Source organism: Sceloporus undulatus, chromosome 1 (assembly GCF_019175285.1).
Source record: "Sceloporus undulatus isolate JIND9_A2432 ecotype Alabama chromosome 1, SceUnd_v1.1, whole genome shotgun sequence".
NCBI lineage: Eukaryota > Metazoa > Chordata > Lepidosauria > Squamata > Phrynosomatidae > Sceloporus > Sceloporus undulatus.
Window position 1 is genome coordinate 212,685,004 of NC_056522.1, and position 20,149 is coordinate 212,705,152.

At 38.2% G+C, this 20,149-nt stretch overlaps 1 protein-coding gene across 4 annotated transcripts in view; it reads left to right on the plus strand.

Moving 5' to 3' along the window:
• Positions 1–17,893, plus strand: part of LOC121922958 (sodium channel protein type 3 subunit alpha) — a 95,779-nt gene extending 77,886 nt beyond the window's left edge. For 3 of the 4 annotated variants that reach the window (XM_042452963.1, XM_042452953.1, XM_042452972.1), the window contains exons 23-28: positions 3,107–3,388; positions 6,379–6,432; positions 6,948–7,085; positions 9,482–9,586; positions 9,987–10,257; positions 14,639–17,893. In XM_042452963.1, the coding sequence (XP_042308897.1) occupies positions 3,107–3,388; positions 6,379–6,432; positions 6,948–7,085; positions 9,482–9,586; positions 9,987–10,257; positions 14,639–15,831 (2,043 nt within the window). In that variant the 3' untranslated portion in view covers positions 15,832–17,893. The remainder of the gene's footprint in view (positions 1–3,106; positions 3,389–6,378; positions 6,433–6,947; positions 7,086–9,481; positions 9,587–9,986; positions 10,258–14,638) is intronic. The other variant, XM_042452981.1, reaches the window with a different exon arrangement.
• Positions 17,894–20,149: the final 2,256 nt, after the last annotated feature.

Sequence of the window (20,149 nt, forward strand, 5' to 3'; positions counted from 1 at the left end):
GAGTGTGTGTGTGAGAGAGAGAGGGAGGGAGGGAGGGAGGGAGGGAGGGAGGGAGAGTACAGGGCTGGGTGCACTATGTATCCCCAAGTATTAAAATTATGTGAGCAATCCATATTTTGTATCAGGAGAGACTGAATTTGGAAATGCAATAATTTTTCCATGTTTTTTATTTTGCTTACTTTGTTCTGTATTTGTTACCATTTGGCCTAATTTATTTTATTTTGAGAGCCATGAGAAGATCAATGAAGCATCACAGAAGAAGCCCTATTAGAAACCTTAGGTTGGCCACCCTGTGTAATTTCTGAAATTTTGGCAGGCATCACCCACGTGTTTTCAAGAACATCTTCATAGGCAGAGAAATTCAGTAGCAAACATCACATTCTGCACCCCCACAGAATTACAAAATACACACAGCCCTGTATATATATTTCTGGCTTAGCTACAAGTGTTACATGATGCATATGTTCAGTATGAACATCAGCTGAAAATAGTAGAGGTCTCAGTGGAGATCATTCACTATTGGTTTTTGCAGTGGAGCAAAGGTGAGTGTGTGTGACAATAGACCATGGAGCATTAGGGCACTGCCATCACCGAGATCCATGATGTTATGCATGTCTATTTCTTTATCAGTCTCTAATTTTTTTAAAAAAAATACCCCCAAATCAAACTGTTCTTTGAACAGTACAATATTTTAGTTTGTACAGTTCAGAATACTTGAAAGCTTGAAACTGGAGACCTAAAAATATGAATGATAATGACAGAAATTTAACTTTCAGGCCCTCAGAATTTCAGATGATTTCTATCTTAAAATCCAAATACAAGAATTAATTGGTTCTATTGAAATTTGTAGTATGGAGGTCTGATATATATTGGACTTTTGAGTTTCCACTATTCAGATATGCTTAATTTCCCTATGGTTTATGTATGGGGATTAAAATGTGGGGATTAAAATGTGTTTGTAGAACTGATTAATCTCTAATTTTAACCTTTAGGATCTAACTAATCTTTAGCAGCTTTTTTTTCTAAACACAAAAAAATCCCTGATGAGTCAATAAAAGGAGAGAGACAGTATAGTGTAGTAGTTAGACTAGGACTCCAGGAGACCAGGGTTAAAATCCCCATTCGCCTATGGAAACTCACTGAGTTACTTTGGCCAAGTCACTTTCTCAGCCTCAGAGGAAGGGAGTGGCAAACTTCCTCTGAATAAAATTGACTACGAAAACTCAATGATAGGATTCTGATATGTCAAGCCACATAACACAAAAACATTAAAAGGCAGAACTTGGAAGTAGCAAATAATGTAGTTACCTGTTAGTGAAGATGTTATATTTCAAAAGTATTGTTCATAGGAAGAATGAAGCTCCTTTACTGATGAAAAAAGGTCATGGCTTCTACTTGCTCTGAAAAGTTATTTTCAGAAGGCATTTTTAGAATAATTTTGGCAGGAATTTTTGTCAATTGTAAGATCTTTTTTTCTCACTCTCAAAGTAGGAAAAAGGAAAGGAAACAAGGAATCAGTTACTTTTCAAACTTTACAATGAGCAATGACATTGATTGCTTTCCTAATCCTCTAATGAGTGACAGGAACAAATTACTTTTTAAAAGTAACTTTTAACAGCCTCTGTTAAAAAGTTAGCAGAGTGTGGCAGTGAAAGAAAGGATTGTGTTATCTTTGCTATTCTATTTTAGCAGTCATTGTTTGCATCAGTTGGGCAAGAAAATTGGCGATGAGTATGGATAAGACTGTAGTCCCCATAAACAAGATTTTATATTATTTTTATTATCATTTATTTGCATAGTGCCTTCAGTGTACATGGTGCTTTACAAATTAAACAACAGCAAAAAATAGCCAGCCTACCAAAAGCATACAATCTAACACATATAGAGAGGGAAAAGAAGGAGTAATGCAAACATAAAACTATGACAATATAATTGCAAAACAAATTATCCTGATAGAAATACAAACCAATGCAATATAACATAAGGCAAAGTGGCAAATATATACACTGTATAATCAAAATATACAATAATTATAAAACAATATTAAACTAAAGTTCTAAAAGCTTTTTTAAAACAAGGAAGCTTTAAATTGAGGTTTAAAAACAATGAAGAATGGACTAATCTACTGCAGGAGGGAAGTCCATGAATATGGAGCAGTGAGTAAAAAAAGATGAAACCAAGTCATAGAAGAGGAAAGCCTTGTTTCCAGAGCAGACCTGATCATTAGACACTCTGTGCATGTATTGTAGTGACATTGTAGGAATGCTTGTGCCTGAATCACAGTGTGCCCTTGGAAATTATTGCTCAGATTTTACAATATATTCGGACATAATTTAAATGCTAATGCCCAGCAGATCTGTTATAGACTCTCAGAAGATAAACCTTTTTGACATAAACTCCTGCACTGCTTCAGAGGTTAGATCTTAGTTTGAAAGTAAAAGCTAAATCATAGCAATCAATAATAAAGATGTTCTCATGGAGACAAAATACATTTTTATGAATTATTAAACATTAATCTTTTATTAATTATTAATATGTTATTTCTTGCTTTAATTGGAAAGATATGTGTTATTCTGTCTCCATATATAAATGTATGTAAATTTGAAGAGCTACTTAACAATTTGGTTAAAAGTTTAATGCTCTTGTTTTACTGTTGTTGTGAAGATTTGTTGCATGAAAAAGTGTTTTTTGTCACTTTACAGACATATTGAACGTCAGAGAATTGATTTGGGTATTTTGCTTGTTTGTTGTTTGCATCTTAGTCATTCTTTAGTTGAAGTCCTATGTTGTTGTACTGTTTTTTATTTGTATTTCAATATTTTAATCTTTTTTCCTTTCTTTCCCTCAGTGCACACAAATTTATGATCCCATCTTACCACTACCAGGTTTTCTTTTAATTTTTTTTCACTTACTTGTTTTCCTTGTAGAATTTAGTTTCTGCTTCTTCACTATTGTTGTTTTCATACTCTACAATTACCAACAGGATTTTCTGTTTAACTTGTATTATTTCTCCATATGTATGCATTTAAATACAGTTTCTTGTGTGGATTTATTAATCAGCTGTAAAATATAAACTGAGGTTTGTTTGTTTTTCTTTATACACTAGGTGGTTGTTAATGCCCTTGTAGGTGCAATCCCATCCATCATGAATGTACTTCTAGTTTGTCTAATATTCTGGCTGATCTTTAGCATCATGGGTGTGAATCTGTTTGCTGGAAAGTTCTACCATTGTGTTAATACCACAACGGGTGAGATGTTTAACATCAGTGAAGTTGACAATAAAACTCAGTGTGATGAACTCGTAAACACAAACCAAGGTGCCCGGTGGAAAAACGTGAAAGTAAACTTTGACAACGTTGGAGCTGGTTATCTTGCACTGCTTCAAGTTGTAAGTATTTTCTCATTCTGCCATCTGAATATAAAGAGAACCGAGGCAAAGCTGACTTAGGCCCCATACAGACAGTCCAAAATAAAGCTGCTTCGGGTAACTTTGGAGGTATGCTGTTTAAATGTTGCATGCATCCCAAGAGTCCAGAAGCTGTGCCAAAGCCATAATCTAATCCTAAAGATTGGAGCAAAGCTTTGGCACAGCTTCCGGACTCTTAAGGACGCATGCATTATTTAAACAGCATACCTCGACCCAAAGCAGCTTTTTTGGCAGTCTGTATGGGGCCTTACTTCATTTAAAACACAACTTGTGTTCAGGTAGAGTTTGCCTGAAACTGGTTCCAGCATAAAAGGCAGCCTTCAAGACCTTCAAAGCATTAGGAATTCAATGTGTATATTCCTGAATCTGGAAGAAGCCCCTGGATCAGACATGTTGGTGTAATTTGCCATTGCCTTTGACTAAATTCCACCTTCATCAGAGATCATGTTTGTTACAATATTGGGACAGAAAATGTAGGCAGTGGCACCCCATGTGCAGATTTGTTTGTTTGTTTGTTTGTTTGTTTTATACCCCAGCTTTCCTATAGCACAAGATGCAAGGCATCTCCAAATAAATTAAAACAAATTATTCTAAATGAAAAAAATATGCCTGGTTCCAACTTATCTGGCCTGTAGGAATGGGACCACTTCAGTTATTTGAAAACATTTTACTAAACTTAAGAAATTTAAATTATCTGCCTTCTAATTATGTTTTAATTGGATGGTTGTATTATAGCATACCTTGGGATTTTAAAAACCTCTTTTAATTTGTATAAACCACTTTAAAACATTGATAAAACTGAAGTGGTGATTAAGTAGCTCTTTGAGACGGCCCACAGGCTAATCAATAAATATTGAATGATTGATTAAGTAACATTATTGGTGCATTTCTAATTTTTCATAGTATGGGAGCCGAAATGTGAGTAAAGAAGTAATTTGATTTCAGATTTTTCTAATAAAAAGATATAAAGGAATCCTGTAGCACTTTTTAAACTAACAAAGAAAATGAAATTTCTAAGATAAGCTTTTGCAGACTCCAGTCCACTTATTTGGTGAGTTTACTAATCTACTATTTAATAAATGTTTGTTGATTAGCAACATTACTAGCAAAATAAGAAATAATTTAAAAGTAAATTGCCTCTTGACTCCCTTTTCTACACCTATATCATATTTAATGACTACCTCTCATATTTAATTAGGTGGTCTAAAAATATAAGCCTGAGTTCTTCATTATGTATAACTTCTATCAGAGTAACCTAAGCAGCATGTTTGAAAGCTGAAGCTGTGTAAACAATCCTATATTTTAAAAAATGTAAATTATACACAGTGAAATTCAGTTTCCATGTTTTTCATAGTACTCACCTTTCAATATAATCCTGATTAAAGCCTTTTCTAACACTAAGAGCCCATTCATACCACACAATTACATTGTTATGAATCATCCTTAACATAGCAAACCTGGGTTTTGGATTTTAGAGAAAGATATTTAGTGCTTTACTGCATCACCAAACTACAAACCCCAAGATTCTATAGGAGGGAACCATGGCAGTATATAGTGCTGGAACTGTGCAGTGTGAATGTGCCCCAGGAGAAATAAAAAAGTGTCCGTCAGTTGTGGCCCTCTTACAGCAGGACAGAATAGCCATTCTGGTTGTTGGTATATTTTAAACAGAAATGGTGCAAGCTTAGATATCAAAGATAGAAATTAAAGACTGAGGAAAGGACTACACATACAAGGAAGTGACAGGATCAAAAGGAAGCAAATACCTGAATCCATGGGCATTGAATCCATAGAGTGCTCTATTTTAAAATCATAGGATTTCACATGGACACAATGGCATGCAAGCAATGCTGGTCACCTCAATATGTGGACCCAACACTGATCCTAATGGCTTATTGTAAACAGCTGGCCTACTGTGACCTGTCAGACATTAACAGATCAACCCTTATATTATAGTATATGTTACATGGGCAAATACCTAAAATAATTAGTTTTTCACATGTGGGTTAAAGCTAGTTCTTCCTCTTACTAAGACGAGGTTGGTCCAATGTTTAGAGGACAATGGGACCATTTTTACTGACATTAAGACACAGCATGAAGAGCTAGTTTCTTAATTTATATGTCTACCCATGTCTGTCCTTCTTGTTGTCAAAACTACTGTACTAAAGCAGGGAGAATAAATATACCAGTACAGTAGTGGTTGATGCATCCCAGACACATGGAGTGTAATTGAATGACAGCACTGAAGCAAGACAACATAGCTGTGTCTCCTTCTACTACTTTTGAGAACCTTATATGATGGCATCACTATTTCATATATACAATGTGTGTGTGTGTATATGTGTATATGGACAGTATAACTAGGTTAACTATATGTAATGCTCTGGCTGTTATCAAAATTTGGACTTTGATCTGATCTTAGTCATGCTTTGAATAAACCTAATGAAATCTACAGGGATTAAATTAGTTGTGGTTAATGTAAGTCACATTGGCGGGATACAAACCGCCGCTTTGCGGCGCTTCCCCGCCACCGCCGTTTGCTCCGCGCGGGAGCCGCAGCAGCCAAACCGTGCGGATCCCACGCGGAGCAAAAAAGAAGCTCCATTTCGGAGCTTCTTCTTGCGGCGCACTGATGACGTCACGAAGCGCCGCCGGCGCATTCGCGATGTCATAGGCGCCGCGACATGTCTGGACGCTATGCGTCCAGTACGTAAAGATGGCGGCGCCCATGTAGAAGGGGCGCCGCCATCTTGTACGTATAGGATACGTACTAGGGTTAGGGGGGTGCGGAAGCACCGCCCCTTCCTAACCCTAGTACGTGTGCTATACGTACTATATGGCGGTTTGTATCCCGCCATAGTTTCCAAAGAGTCTCCCCTACGTATTGCTAAGTTTGGGTCCTGTTCCCTATATCTGTACAACTATACTTAATATTTGCATTTCATTTTTAGGCTACTTTTAAAGGATGGATGGACATTATGTATGCAGCTGTGGATTCAAGGGATGTGAGTATCTTCTACATCCTTTATGTACAGTATATCCTCTTATGTATGGCATTCTGTAGCTCATGGGATTCCATTTGGTAATACCTAGAGACGAAATAATACTAGGCTTTCTGTTGAGCATGACTAAGGGCTATTAAGATATTTTTTTTAAAAAACCTACAGAACAAATTGGGAACTGTGGCACTGATCCCAAATTTATCTCATAGGGATAGAAGGATTCTTTCCCACTTTTCCCCTAGAAGAACATTGGCAAAATAAAATGGGCAGTCTTTGCCAATTCTGTTCTTTCCCTGTAGTCCCCTGTCCATCTCTACAACATGTCCTTTAGAGGATTTAGGGGGTATCTGGATTGTCTTGGGCAGGGTCTCTAGGAGATGCAGCCTTGTGCCTTTTCCTTACAGACCAGACTAGGATACCGTCATTGCTGCTTTTCTTTGCATTGAAATGCTGTGTGGTGAAGAATACTGTCTAGTAGATCTGTACTGAAATGCTGTCATTTTTTAAATGGATTATAGGTAGAAAAGCAGCCCTATTATGAGGACAACCTGTATATGTATCTTTATTTTGTTATCTTCATCATCTTTGGATCATTTTTTACCTTAAACCTTTTTATTGGTGTCATCATAGATAACTTCAATCAGCAAAAAAAGAAGATAAGTATTTAAAATATTTTCTTTGTGCTCTGGAATTAAAACCATAAGTTGGTCATTTAAATTGCCAAGTCCTGCCTAGTGTGGAAAAAAGTCACCTTGAAACATTCTTTCCCCTGTTATTTAGATGTTGCCATTTACTTTATCCTTAGTTTGTGTTTGCCAGTTCTTGTGGAAACTGCAATATCATGTATTTATAATTTATTTATGTTAATGTTATTATCTTGCTTTTTGGTATGCAAGGAATTCCCAAAGCCACACTTCTAACAGTCCAGATTTTTACTTCATTGCAGGAAGAAATACAGAAGTAAAGGAGAACATAATTAATTCTTTTCATGTATCCGTTGACATTGCAGAAGTGAAGGCAGTGAAATAAGTCTGGACATGATCTGCCCCTTTTGTGCATCATAATATTTCTATGACACCTTTTCTGAAATAGCTTACATGGGGTTATTCCAATCTGTCCTCCTACAGTGAAGTAGAATAAGATGAAAGAGGTTGAATTTTACAAGGCCATGCAGTAGATTCCAGGGCTGCACAGGGAATTAGTATTCCCTGAGTCACTTCCAACTCCCATCCTCTCACAGTTGTATTTTTCCAACGGCACTCTCTAAACTCTTCTTCTCAATATACAGATGGCTGCCCATGACAGAGTGGATTGGGCTTTCCAGCAACGCTGCTCATTCTCATTTGAAATACAATGTTATTTATTTTTGTGTTTATTTATGTTAGCTGGCATCATGTTGGGAATTTATGTCATTGAAAACAAACTTTCAGTCACGTAAAGTTGCATTGTGCTGTTGTGCAGCATTTGTGTTCTTATGAGGAGAAATGTAGTCACACCATTTGGACCATTTCACAACTAGAGACAGTATAATGGCTGTTGCATAATGTGTCTCAATGGGCAATGTGTCCCAGTGCAAAATATGTCGTGTTCCGAAGTGGGAATTCCAATTGCGCAATGGGACATCTTGTGCAGTAGCCCATTATGCAGCAGCATGATTCACTAACATGGTTGCATATTAGCAACATAGCTCCATCACCATAACATTACACAATATAGCATCTAATGCAGGGGCTCAGCCACTACTTCTGTACTGTTTAGATAAAACCAGCAAAACACTATACATCCAGTAAAAAAAAACCATCAGATCGAAACAGAGCAAAACACTGAAAGCAACATGAAAAATTATATTGATTTTATAGGTGAGGAGAAAATGGGGAAAACATATGGATGAATTTGTTTTCCAGATTACTTTCAACTTATTCTTTTTCCTCTTATTCATCAGCTACACAATTTACCAAGACAACTTGGGACTAAACTACATATTACAAGAGATGGATGGCTGTTACTGCCAACAGTTGGGCCATCTGCCCCTTTAGACATATATTAAAAGTGAAGCTAGCATGTCATTGTATTGTACTCTATGTCTACCTGAATTGCAAGCGGTTTGCTGAAGTATATAATTATATCTGAATGATTAGTTTATTGATAATAATATTTTATCCTGCCTTTTTGTCTTTAAGAAAATGTTTCTTGACAGCTAATAAACCAGAACAAACCTTATAAACATTAGAACCAAGCAAAATGGTCAAACATCAAAAGCAGAAAAGAGACAGAGTCACAGTTAATCTTCCTACAAGCCCTACTACTGCCAACCAAACGCACTAGGGAAAAAGTTGTTTTATTTATCTATTCATTCATATATCTTTTCACAGCATGGTACCCAAGGCTGCACTTGCATTGCATAAATAATCCAGGCTGACACCTCTTTTACTGCCTGACTCAATACTATGGAATTCTGGGAATCGTAGTTTGTTGTGACACCAGCGTTTTCTGACACTGAAAGTTAAATATCTCACAAACTACAACTCCCAGAATGTCATAGGATTGAGCCATGGCAGTTAAAGTGGTACCAATGTGGATTATTTCTGTAGTGTAGATGCAGCCCAAGATGGCCTATGCAAAGCATGGCTTTACAGGCCAGCAGCACTGAGACTGAATGGGCCTCAGTGTGGCTCATCTCTGCCTGGTTTTGAATGGTGGTATGCTGTGCGCATGGCTGCACTGTCGCAGTGACTTGTACAGGCTGCCATTAGGGACAATGGGGCCATTCACAAATATTCAAATCCGCATATGGCAAACCCGCACTTGGGGCAAGCGGATTGTATTCTGACCCTGGACCACTTAGGTCCTTAAAGAACAAAGCCAGCACATTAATTTGGGCCTGGAAACAGCCAGTAGAGAGGGTGTAATACCAGAATATACTTCATTCACTCCACTCATTCAACATAATCTTGTGATATTTTCATCTGTGTGTGTTAAAATCTGTTTGTTAATGGTAATATAAATTAATCTGTATATATGGTTGTAACTAGTTTTATTTTGTATTTTTTACTTTGGAGGACAAGACATCTTTATGACAGAGGAACAGAAGAAGTATTACAACGCAATGAAAAAATTAGGCTCTAAAAAGCCACAAAAACCTATACCTAGACCAGGGGTAAGAATGTTTATTTTATAGATTTCTCTATTTGTTTTTGTTCACTTGTTGTTATTAAGTGTGTCTGAATTGTGTATTGTCTCTTAATACTTTAATTCAGATGAAGTATGATAAAATCACTCTAGTTTTTATTGTGAGAGTTACATTTTTGAAACTCTAGGTAGTGGTACCAAATTTTAATTTGTTGAATCACAATGTGTCTGACTCTCAAAGGACTTCAGATTAATTTTGTTTGCTGATTTCTTCTCTATCTGCTCTCTGACTGTCAAAGAAAGAAAAGCTATAGCAATTATTGTTCCCCTAAAAAAACCAAGAGAGAAGGAAGCAGATTTTTAAATGCCCTGTCCTTTGAAGAAAGAGGACATAAAAATTGTTAACATTGTTTTTGTTGTTTTTACAGAATAAATTTCAAGGTTTGGTCTTTGACTTTGTAACAAAGCAAGCTTTTGACATCAGCATCATGATTCTTATCTGCCTTAACATGGTCACCATGATGGTGGAAACAGATGACCAAACTAAAGAAATGGAAACCATTTTATCTAGGATTAACCTGGTCTTCATTATCCTTTTCACTGGAGAATGTGTACTCAAACTGATTTCACTCCGTCATTATTATTTCACCATCGGCTGGAATATTTTTGATTTTGTGGTTGTCATTCTCTCCATTGTAGGTGAGAACCAGATGTTTTCAAGAATGAATGGGGACTAGAGAATAATTATCTACTTTTTTAAATGAAGGGGATAAAGAGGTTTTAAATTTAAGCATATTAAATTAAGGACTTTATCACCCAAGTCTAGCAAAGTGAAATTTCAACAGGATAATAGGCAGGTACTTACTACACAACACTATGTCTCTCCTCGTGCTGCTTCACATTTCTAATGTTGATGGAGAGCAGCTTTTCCTTGATGGGGAAAACCCATTAATGGCTCCAAATATAGCAAAAGCAATAGTAGTAGCAAATACATTTCTTTACTGTTTATTGGTGAACTGGCACTCCCTAAGTGGTTTACAATGTGTAAGCCAATTGCTCCCAACAAACTGGGTACTCCTCTAGGATTGAATTTACAACATTGTGGCTGCAGTACCAGCATTTAACCACTGCACTGCCAGTGCTCCTTCCTATTAGTGCTCTTGAGCAATAGGTCCCTTCCACTGCATTTCCAATACCAGCAGACACATGGCATCAGTGGGCATGATTCTCCTACACTTCCTCCTCCCCCTAATTATTCCTAAGCAAGCTATTTTTCCCTTCTTTTTCTTTTTCTTTCTTTTTAATTTTTAAAAAATTCCTCACATTGCCAGTTGCAGTAAAAGTAAAAATAAAACCAATGAAAACTGAAAGCACACTAGGTAGGGCTTGAGCAGGTAGGTGGGGATATTGAGGCCATATGGAAGGCAAAGCATGGGACCATAGATTGCCAAAAGAGCGCCTTCACACTTTTGAAGAGAATTGTGATAATGAATGTTCCAAACTGGTATGTTTTCATTTCCATACACTAACATAATTGTAGTGATACAAGAGGCTGGTGCAATAAAAATCCATATAATCTAGAAGCAGAATTGGTTCATAAGCACAGTTGGCACTCTGTATCCATAGATTCTTTAGCTTCAAGCATCCACAGCTTGAAAAATATATTATTTTTAAAAATCAATTCCAAAAAGAAAACCTTGATTTTTCCACGTTACATAAGGCACACCATTTTACTGTGCCATTGTATTTAATAGGAATGAGCATCCACAGATTTTAGTATCCACAGGTGGTCTTGGAACCAAACCCCATTAGATATCAGAGGCCCACTGTACTGGCAAACTATGATATGATATGATGGGCCTAAAGAATGGGTTCTCTCTTTTTCTTCCCACTGACATTTCACACTCCAATTCCCATACTTGAGTTCTACCTATTGCAACCCATAGTTGCCATTACATATGATCAGCAAACTCTGGTTTAGACTTGTCTCCTAACGCAGGGTTGTGAACAGGGTTAGTTATACTGGTTTTAACATAACAGCAAACAATGGCATTGAACAGAAAACAAATGAATTGGTGGAGTCCAAGTGGAGGGGAAGGAGTGACAGAGTATATAGTAATCGGCTCATGTCACATGCAGACCAAGGTTTTGTGGTTGGGAGAATCTGATCCCATCTGCATTCCACTTCAGGTAGGAATATATAAATCTGTACTTTACAAATGGAAATTTCATTACAATAGGAATGTGAGCAGTATTCAAATCTTTTCCAGTTAATTTGATTTGATGTTTTGCTCTGTTTGAGACTGAAAATGCTAGCACTTTCTCCATCAGTATCAGCATTGCCAAAAAACTATTTTGCACCAAAAAGTGTTTTCTTGTAACACTCTTGTATTTGTGCAAAAACCATTCACAGAATTTGTGCATTAATGTCCTGAAATGTTGAAAATCATCAGAAGTATGCAAAAACTATTATTGTCTAGCCCAACAAAAAGTAAAACTTTGTTCTCAGATGTAAAAATAAATAAATAAATAAATAAATAAATAAATAAATAAATAAGATTTTAAATCCCTACAGCCAAATACCTTGGATAAAGAATGGTGTCTGTATTTGGTCTGCACACACTTTTCCAATTCAGTTGTATTATGTTTTCATGGTAACACCAATTTACATTGATTTTTCTTAATCTAGACCACTTTTTCACATGGTCATGTAAATCTTTTGTGTACTTGCAGAACAAAAAGTATCTTGAGGCACCAACAGTCGAAAGATAAAAATTAGTTGTCATTGAGATTGTTCAATCATTGAGATAGTCACACTTGTATTCTGTAGCAGGTTTCACATGATGTAAAACTTGTGTTGACAGATAATGAAGGTGTAAAAATGGTCTCTGTTTAAGAGTGTATATATTCCTAAAACATCATTTCACACATAATTTGTTTAACAAAAAATGAAAACTTTGAAAGGCAGCATCTAGAAACTCTCTTCCAAAAACAGCGCACCTATGCAAGAACATCCCATGATGTTGGCTTGATGGTCCATGTAATTCAAAATGAAAGGTTTGAGCAGTGTCCTAAAAAAAAGAAGTTCTGGTGGGGTTTAATGGACCAAATTAAATATTGTACATGGAACGATGTGAATTGCATGCTTCTGCAGTCTCCTAGAACCACAGCACAGATCAGATGGGGAGAGGCAGGCCTGAACACATAGCTCTGGTTGATAGTATGTCTGTGAAATTGCCATGAAAGTAGTGAAGATTTTCATGCCTGGCATAAAGGTGGCTCAAACGTCACTGAAACATCCTGAAAAGGTGGAGGAAGGGAGTGTGTTTGAATGCCAGGTGCACTTCCTTAATCGTCATGGAAATGTGGCTCCCTCCTTTGCATCCCTGAATCGTTCCTGGGAGCGGATTTTCTATGAATGCAAACTTTGCGTTCAGAGGAAAACTGCTCCCCTTGCGATGATTCAGGGATGCTAGAGGGAGCCACATTTCCATGACGATTAAGGAAGTGCGCCTGGCATTCAGACACACACCCTTCCTCCACCTTTTCAGGACATTTCAGCAACGTTTGAGCCATCTTTATGCCAGATATCAAAATCTTAATTGTCATCATTGTTGTTTTTATAAAGTGGGAGGAATTATACCATATAATGGGCCCTTGGTATCCACTAGAGTTTGGTTCTAGGACCCCGTGTGGATACAAAAATCTGTGGCTGCTTAAGTGCCATTATATATAATAGTGTAGTAAAATTGTGTCCCACATAGAATCATAGAATAGAATCATAGAATCGTAGAGTTGGAAGAGACCACTAGGGCCATCCAGTCCAACCCCCTGCCATGCAGGAAATCCAAATCAAAGCATCCCTGACAGATGGCCATCCAGCCTCTGTTTAAAGACCTCCAAGGAAGGAGACTCTATCACCCTCCCAGGGAGTGCATTCCACTGTCGAACAGCCCTTACTGTCAGGAAGTTCCTCCTAATGTTCAGGTGGAATCTCTTTTCCTGTAGCTTGCATCCATTGTTCCGGGTCCTGTTCTCTGGAGCAGCAGAAAACAAGCTTGCTCCCTCTTCAACATGACATCCTTTCAAATATTTAAACAGGGCTATCATATCACCTCTTAACCTTCTTTTCTCCAGGCTAAACATCCCCAGCTCCCTAAGTCGTTCCTCATAGGGCATGGTTTCCAGACCCTTCAACATTTTTGTCGCCCTTCTTTGGACACGCTCCAGTTTCTCAATGTCCTTTCTGAATTGTGGCGCCCAGAACTGGACACAATATTCTAGGTGGGGCCTGACCAAAGCAGAATACAGTGGCACTATTACTTCTCTTGATCTAGACACTATACTTTTATTGATGCAGCCTAAAATTGCATTGGCATACAACATTGCAAAATCAAGTGTTGCTCTTTGGATATTTTTTATAATATTTTCAAGCTCTGGTTGATTGAATCCATGGGCGCAGAAACTGTGGATATGGCAGCCCACTGTACCTATATAATTATGCATGATTAATCTCTTTCTTGGTACATACACAGTTGGAAGATATGATTAGTGATGACATCCTCTTTGAGAATACATTATAAAATAGATGCCTACATTTGAGCCACACAAATGAATAATATCCATGAAGAAATATTTTTAGCCCTAAAGAAAAAGGTTTAGAGAGAACCCAGATGTGCCCTGTCATATATCCTGATGAATGTTTACAGAGCCAGAGGTTTTTATTGATCGTGCTATGTACGCATCCATACAGTTTTATTTTGCCTAAAATGCTAGGGTGCAAGAAGTGATAGAAAATAAATAATGTTTCTTTACATGCCTTACATCTATAGCTAGCATTTTTGTTAACCTGTTCTTTGTAACAGAGTACTTTGTGTTTTGTGTAACAAAGTACTTAGTGTTTACATCTGTGTTGGAAGAGCCTTGGAAGAAAGGGTAGATATAAATAAAAGGTGGGGGGAGGTGGGGGGAATAGAACCTTGGATTTAATTGCAAAATCATGATCTAATAATAATAATAATAATAATAATAATATCTGGGCTATAAAACCTTTAAATATTTTTCTTTAAATATTTTGCAGGTATGTTCCTGGCAGAGATCATTGAGAAATACTTTGTGTCCCCCACCTTGTTCCGAGTGATCCGACTTGCCAGGATAGGCCGGATCCTGCGTCTAATCAAGGGTGCTAAAGGGATCCGCACTCTGCTTTTTGCCTTGATGATGTCTCTTCCTGCCTTGTTTAACATTGGCCTCCTCCTTTTCCTCGTCATGTTCATCTATGCTATATTTGGAATGTCCAACTTTGCCTACGTGAAGAGAGAAGTTGGAATCGATGACATGTTCAACTTTGAAACATTTGGCAACAGCATGCTGTGCCTCTTTCAAATTACCACCTCTGCAGGCTGGGATGGCTTGCTGGCACCTATTCTCAACAGCGGGCCTCCGGACTGTGACCCCGAGATAGACCATCCGGGAAGCTCAGTCAAGGGAGACTGTGGCAATCCTTCTGTTGGGATTTTCTTCTTTGTCAGTTACATCATCATATCTTTCTTAGTGGTCGTAAACATGTATATTGCTGTCATTCTGGAGAACTTCAGTGTTGCTACAGAAGAAAGTGCTGAACCTTTGAGTGAGGATGATTTTGAGATGTTCTATGAGGTCTGGGAGAAGTTTGATCCAGATGCATCCCAGTTCATAGAATATAATAAACTCTCTGATTTTGCTGCTTCGCTGGATCCTCCCCTTCTTATACCAAAACCAAACCATGTTCAGCTTATTGCAATGGATCTACCCATGGTAAGTGGAGACAGGATTCACTGCCTCGACATCTTGTTTGCCTTTACAAAACGTGTTTTGGGAGAAAGTGAGGAAATGGATTTACTCAGAGTACAAATGGAAGATCGGTTCATGGCAGCCAACCCTTCCAAAGTTTCCTATGAACCAATTACAACCACGTTGAAACGAAAGCAGGAGGAAGTATCTGCTACTATCATTCAACGAGTGTTCAGGCGCTTCCTCTTAAAACAAAAAGTTAAAAAAGTGACCTCTCTATATAGTAAAGATAAATGTAAAGATGGGGATATCCTGCCCATGAAAGACATGATTACAAACAAATTTAATGAGAACTCCACTCCAGAGAAGACAGATGAGAGCTCATCCACAACCTCTCCGCCTTCCTATGATAGTGTTACAAAACCAGACACAGAGAAATATGAAAAAGGCAAAGCAGACAGAGACTACAAAAGTAAAGATGTCAGGGTTAGCAAAAAGTGAAACAAACTTTGAATTCTGTTTCTGTCCAAAATTTTGTTTACAGCCTTTGAAAGGGATGTATTTGTCAGTAAGACTCCACTGGGAGATTTATGCCAAACTGTCAGTTTTTACTTATAAATATATTACATATATGTGTGTGTGTGTGTGTGTATATATATATGTATATATATAAATCTCTCTAAAGGTCAGTGCCTATAACAAGACAGTGACCCTCGTCACCAGGCTACAACTCTGTAAAACAGGGTGGCAGCTAACTACTGTAGTCACTACAGCTGAAAGTGTGGAAGAGAGACTGGGTTTGGCTTTTCAGAATGAGGTACACAAAGCTAGGACCTATGTGCTTAATATATTGCAAGACACTTAGTTTGAATAAGTGTTCTCACTGTGTGTATTTCAACTGCCACATTTGCCATATTTTTACTCACACATACACATGCATACACACGCACACATACACTGTAGGCAGATCTATCATTTTTTTAAAATTTTGCAGGGTGTTTAAATTTATATGTGACTATTTTTGTAAATGGGTTTTCTGTTACAGGGGAGGGACTGGGTGGGATTTCCAGGACCAGGTGTTCTACTCTCTCATTCCAAAACCTAGAGATAGTGAAAGTATTTGCATGAAGGCATGCAGCACTTCTAGAGCATGCATGGAACTGATGTGACAGCATCAGGCAGAGTTTTCACCACTTCTCTACAGGTCGGCTCTGAAATGCGTTTGTTTGGTGTGTGTTTTTTTAAGCACTTTTACACATTCTGTTGACAAGGTGAAAATCCTCTTAGGCCTGCAATCAGTTTTTTAAAAAGAAGATGCCAAAGGCATTTTTTATGGTGACCACTAAATCTAAACACACACACACACACTATTTTAGTTCAGGGGATTTGTCTGAATTCAGTCCTTTACCTAAGATGGGATCATCTCTGCACTGAACAATCCTTTATGTCATGGGTTAATTCCCAGTATAGATTATCACAATTATAGCATGCCATCTAGCACAAAGAGGAGCAAACCAGGTGTCCCTTGCCAGAGGTGCCTGCTAATTCAAGACATTGGCAAATGGCTGGGGGAGGATAAGAACAGTAATACATAAATATGCCCAGAAGAAGGTAAGAAATGGGCAGAAAGATAAGAGTGTTTAACGTATTTGTCTTAAAGTACTGCATAGTTATGCACTGTCAGTACAGTTCTTGCCTACGTTCTAACTCTGTCCCACCCTGCCACAAAGAGTTCTGCTACGTGATGTAAATACTCATGTTACATAGTTGTACATATTTGAGTGCACAAATGATCTGGCCACAGTGTGTTTCTGCAGACATGTGCTACAACAGGCCACGCTTGCAAGCTCTTGAGAGGTAATATCTTGTGTTCCGTACCATTATAGATAATTGGGAGGGTGCTGATGCATGTGAATATTGCCTTTGCTACTGTTGTACTTTGATCCTTCCACTAACCACATTTATTTTCTATGGGAAATGGTGACGTGAATGAAAATTGGCTCATTTATTCCTATCACTGAGCAATAGGTTGTAGTATGAGCTTTGCTGGGGAAGAGCCTTTCAAACTTAAAGTGACTACTTTTGTGGTATAAGCCAAGGATGGTGAAATGTGTGGCTCTTCAGATGTTGTCTGACTCCCCCTTCTCATCAGCCCTACACAGCTTACCTAAGTTCCAGTCCAACAACTTCAGGAGGGCCACATCTTCCATATTCCTAGTGCAAACAAAGACGGTGTAAGGAATACTACAAACTGTTTAACCTGTTGACAATGCTTTTAGCATATATAAATAATGTAAAAAAATCCCCACAAAAACAAAACAGCATTTATGTACATAAAATTATGTCCAGATTCATGCAGCTTTCTTTTCCAAAGTCACTTTGTTTACTTTATATCCATTGTATCTTTCAACAGAGACCTCCACAATAATAAAAAAATAATACTAAAAAGATGAATGAACATTTGTTGATGGATTTGTTCCATAACTCCTTTCTGATATGGAGATTTTGATGTGAAACAAATAAGTAAAAATGTGGCTTGGATCTAATGAGCCACACATGGGGATTTTGAGCCTCTCCCTTACAGCAACAGCAGCAGCCACTGCCATCTCCCCCCCCCCCCCCCCCCCCCATACACATACACACATTTCCAAAGACTGGGGTGATTGCATGAGACTGCTACAAAAGTGACCATAATTTTGCCCATGTATTTCCCTCATCCTGTTTGAATCGTGGCATCAGTTTATGTGTTGATTCCTACCCCAAATTACTGGGAACTGGTGCCTTCCTCCACCAAAAGCCTCAAAAATACCTACTACCAAAGCACCACTTTAATAGGAAATGTTCTGACTAGAGTATTGCCACTGAATCAACTGGATTTACTTGTGTGGTGACTCATGATACAACAATTGATTGAGCAGGGCTACTCTGGTTGGAACTAAGCAGCAGGATTCCAGACTTGATTGGATTTACTATGAAATGAGCAGCTGTTATTTTTTCCCCAAACAAAATCTCAGGATGCAAAGGAGTAGTTTTGTGTCCAGGAAGTCAACCCTCCTTCCTCCATCTTGTGTCCAGTTTCTTGGACATGTCATCTTTTAGCAGTGTGCTTTTCTGGGAATAGATGTTTTGTGACTGACCTTATGTGTCACAACAGCCGTTGTGCAATGTTACCTAGTGATCTGAAAAAATTAGGGAGGGATCCCTGGCCTACAGATATAGAGTGCTGTCTGGGTTTTAGAGAGGTTTCCTTTCCAAGTTCATATTGAGATGCAAAAGACTGAATGTGGGACTGAATTTGCGTGCAGCTGTCTTGTGTGTCTAAAAGTGAACAATGGTTCTTCCCCAGTATATCTTGTGTTGGGCCAGTCAGTAGGGTTGGTGTCACTTGGTGTGGTAACTCATGGTGTCACCACTTCCATTGACCTCCTCCCATACCACAACATACATCCTTAGTAATGGTGTGGGTTTTTTTTGGGGGGGGGGTGTTGGTTGGACCAATGTTACTCATAAAACGTAATTCCCATATCTCTGGCTTTTCTTCGCTAACGAAGATTCAGGAAGGACTCATCCCACGCTTTCTACAAGCGCATAGATGACTAAAAAGGCTGATCCAAGATAAACAAGTCCGGTTGCAGAAAGCACAACAGAATGTCTCCTTGGGTGATGTTTCCAAGTTGTGGTTCTTTCTGCGTTGTCGTTTTTCTTCAAGACTTGTTCGGTGTGAGTTTTCGAAAAAGGCTGCAGCATCGTAGATAGTGCATCTCTATGCCCCGATGTGAGGCCAGGGCGGACCATTGTTGATGATCGATTTGGCCAAGCCTGAGATGTTGTTTCAGGGAGTCCTTGTATCTCTTCTTTGGAGCGCCCCTCTTAATGGGGATAGTTGTTACATAAACTATTAACAAAATTAAAAATAGACTTTTAAACTATAATATCATACAAACAGCTTAAATGTATTTACATGTACATAGTTTCATATGGTTAAAGTGAAATTTTGGTACAATGTGCTGTTTTTAAAGAAGAGGTAGAAAATGTTTTTTTTTAAATTAACTTTTGTTTTTAAAAAATAAAATTTTAGAATTTAATTTTAAAAGAAAAAAGAACTGAAGCCTCTCCTTTCACCTCATCCCACTCATACAGCTTCTTCAGCATCTTAAAGTGAAGGCCGCAACCTGTTTCTGCCAAAAAGCAGAAGTTTGGGGACCAGTGGTGTCACCTCCCCCCCCTTAGGCTGTCCCCTAGTGTGGTCTCAACTCCCTGCACCCTCCACTGATGCCCCTATTTTGGACTAAGAATACTTCCCACTTACTTGAGGGCCATCCCTATGGAAATGATGCTTTGGAATTTTTTGGTGGAGGAAGGCATTATTTGGGGTGGGAGCTTCAAATAAAGCAGAGACAGCACAGGACTTAAATATTATTTCTCTTTTTCATTACCACATTTTGCTGCTACTTCAAGCAATCACAGAGGAACAATCCCATCAATGCTCATCAGTCCTATAAAATATTCTTGTAGGAATGATGAATGCACTTGGGAGCATTTTATGGGACAGAAGATCACTGACAGATTGCTCATCGCAGCCCTGTGTTTGCCTGAAGCAACAGATGTTGGGGGGGGGGTGTTTATGTGTGTACATATGCACATAAGAGAGAGAGACTGGTTAAACCCCACTTCTCTCTCAACTTGAGTCCCACTCTCAGTTTTAGGATATCTATCCCCCTGCAAAAAAATGAGAGCAAACTTCACATGGGATTTTTATCCCCAAGCTCCTTGAAAGTACCCCCCCCCCCCCAAAAGCAGAGTAAATAATCCACCCCTA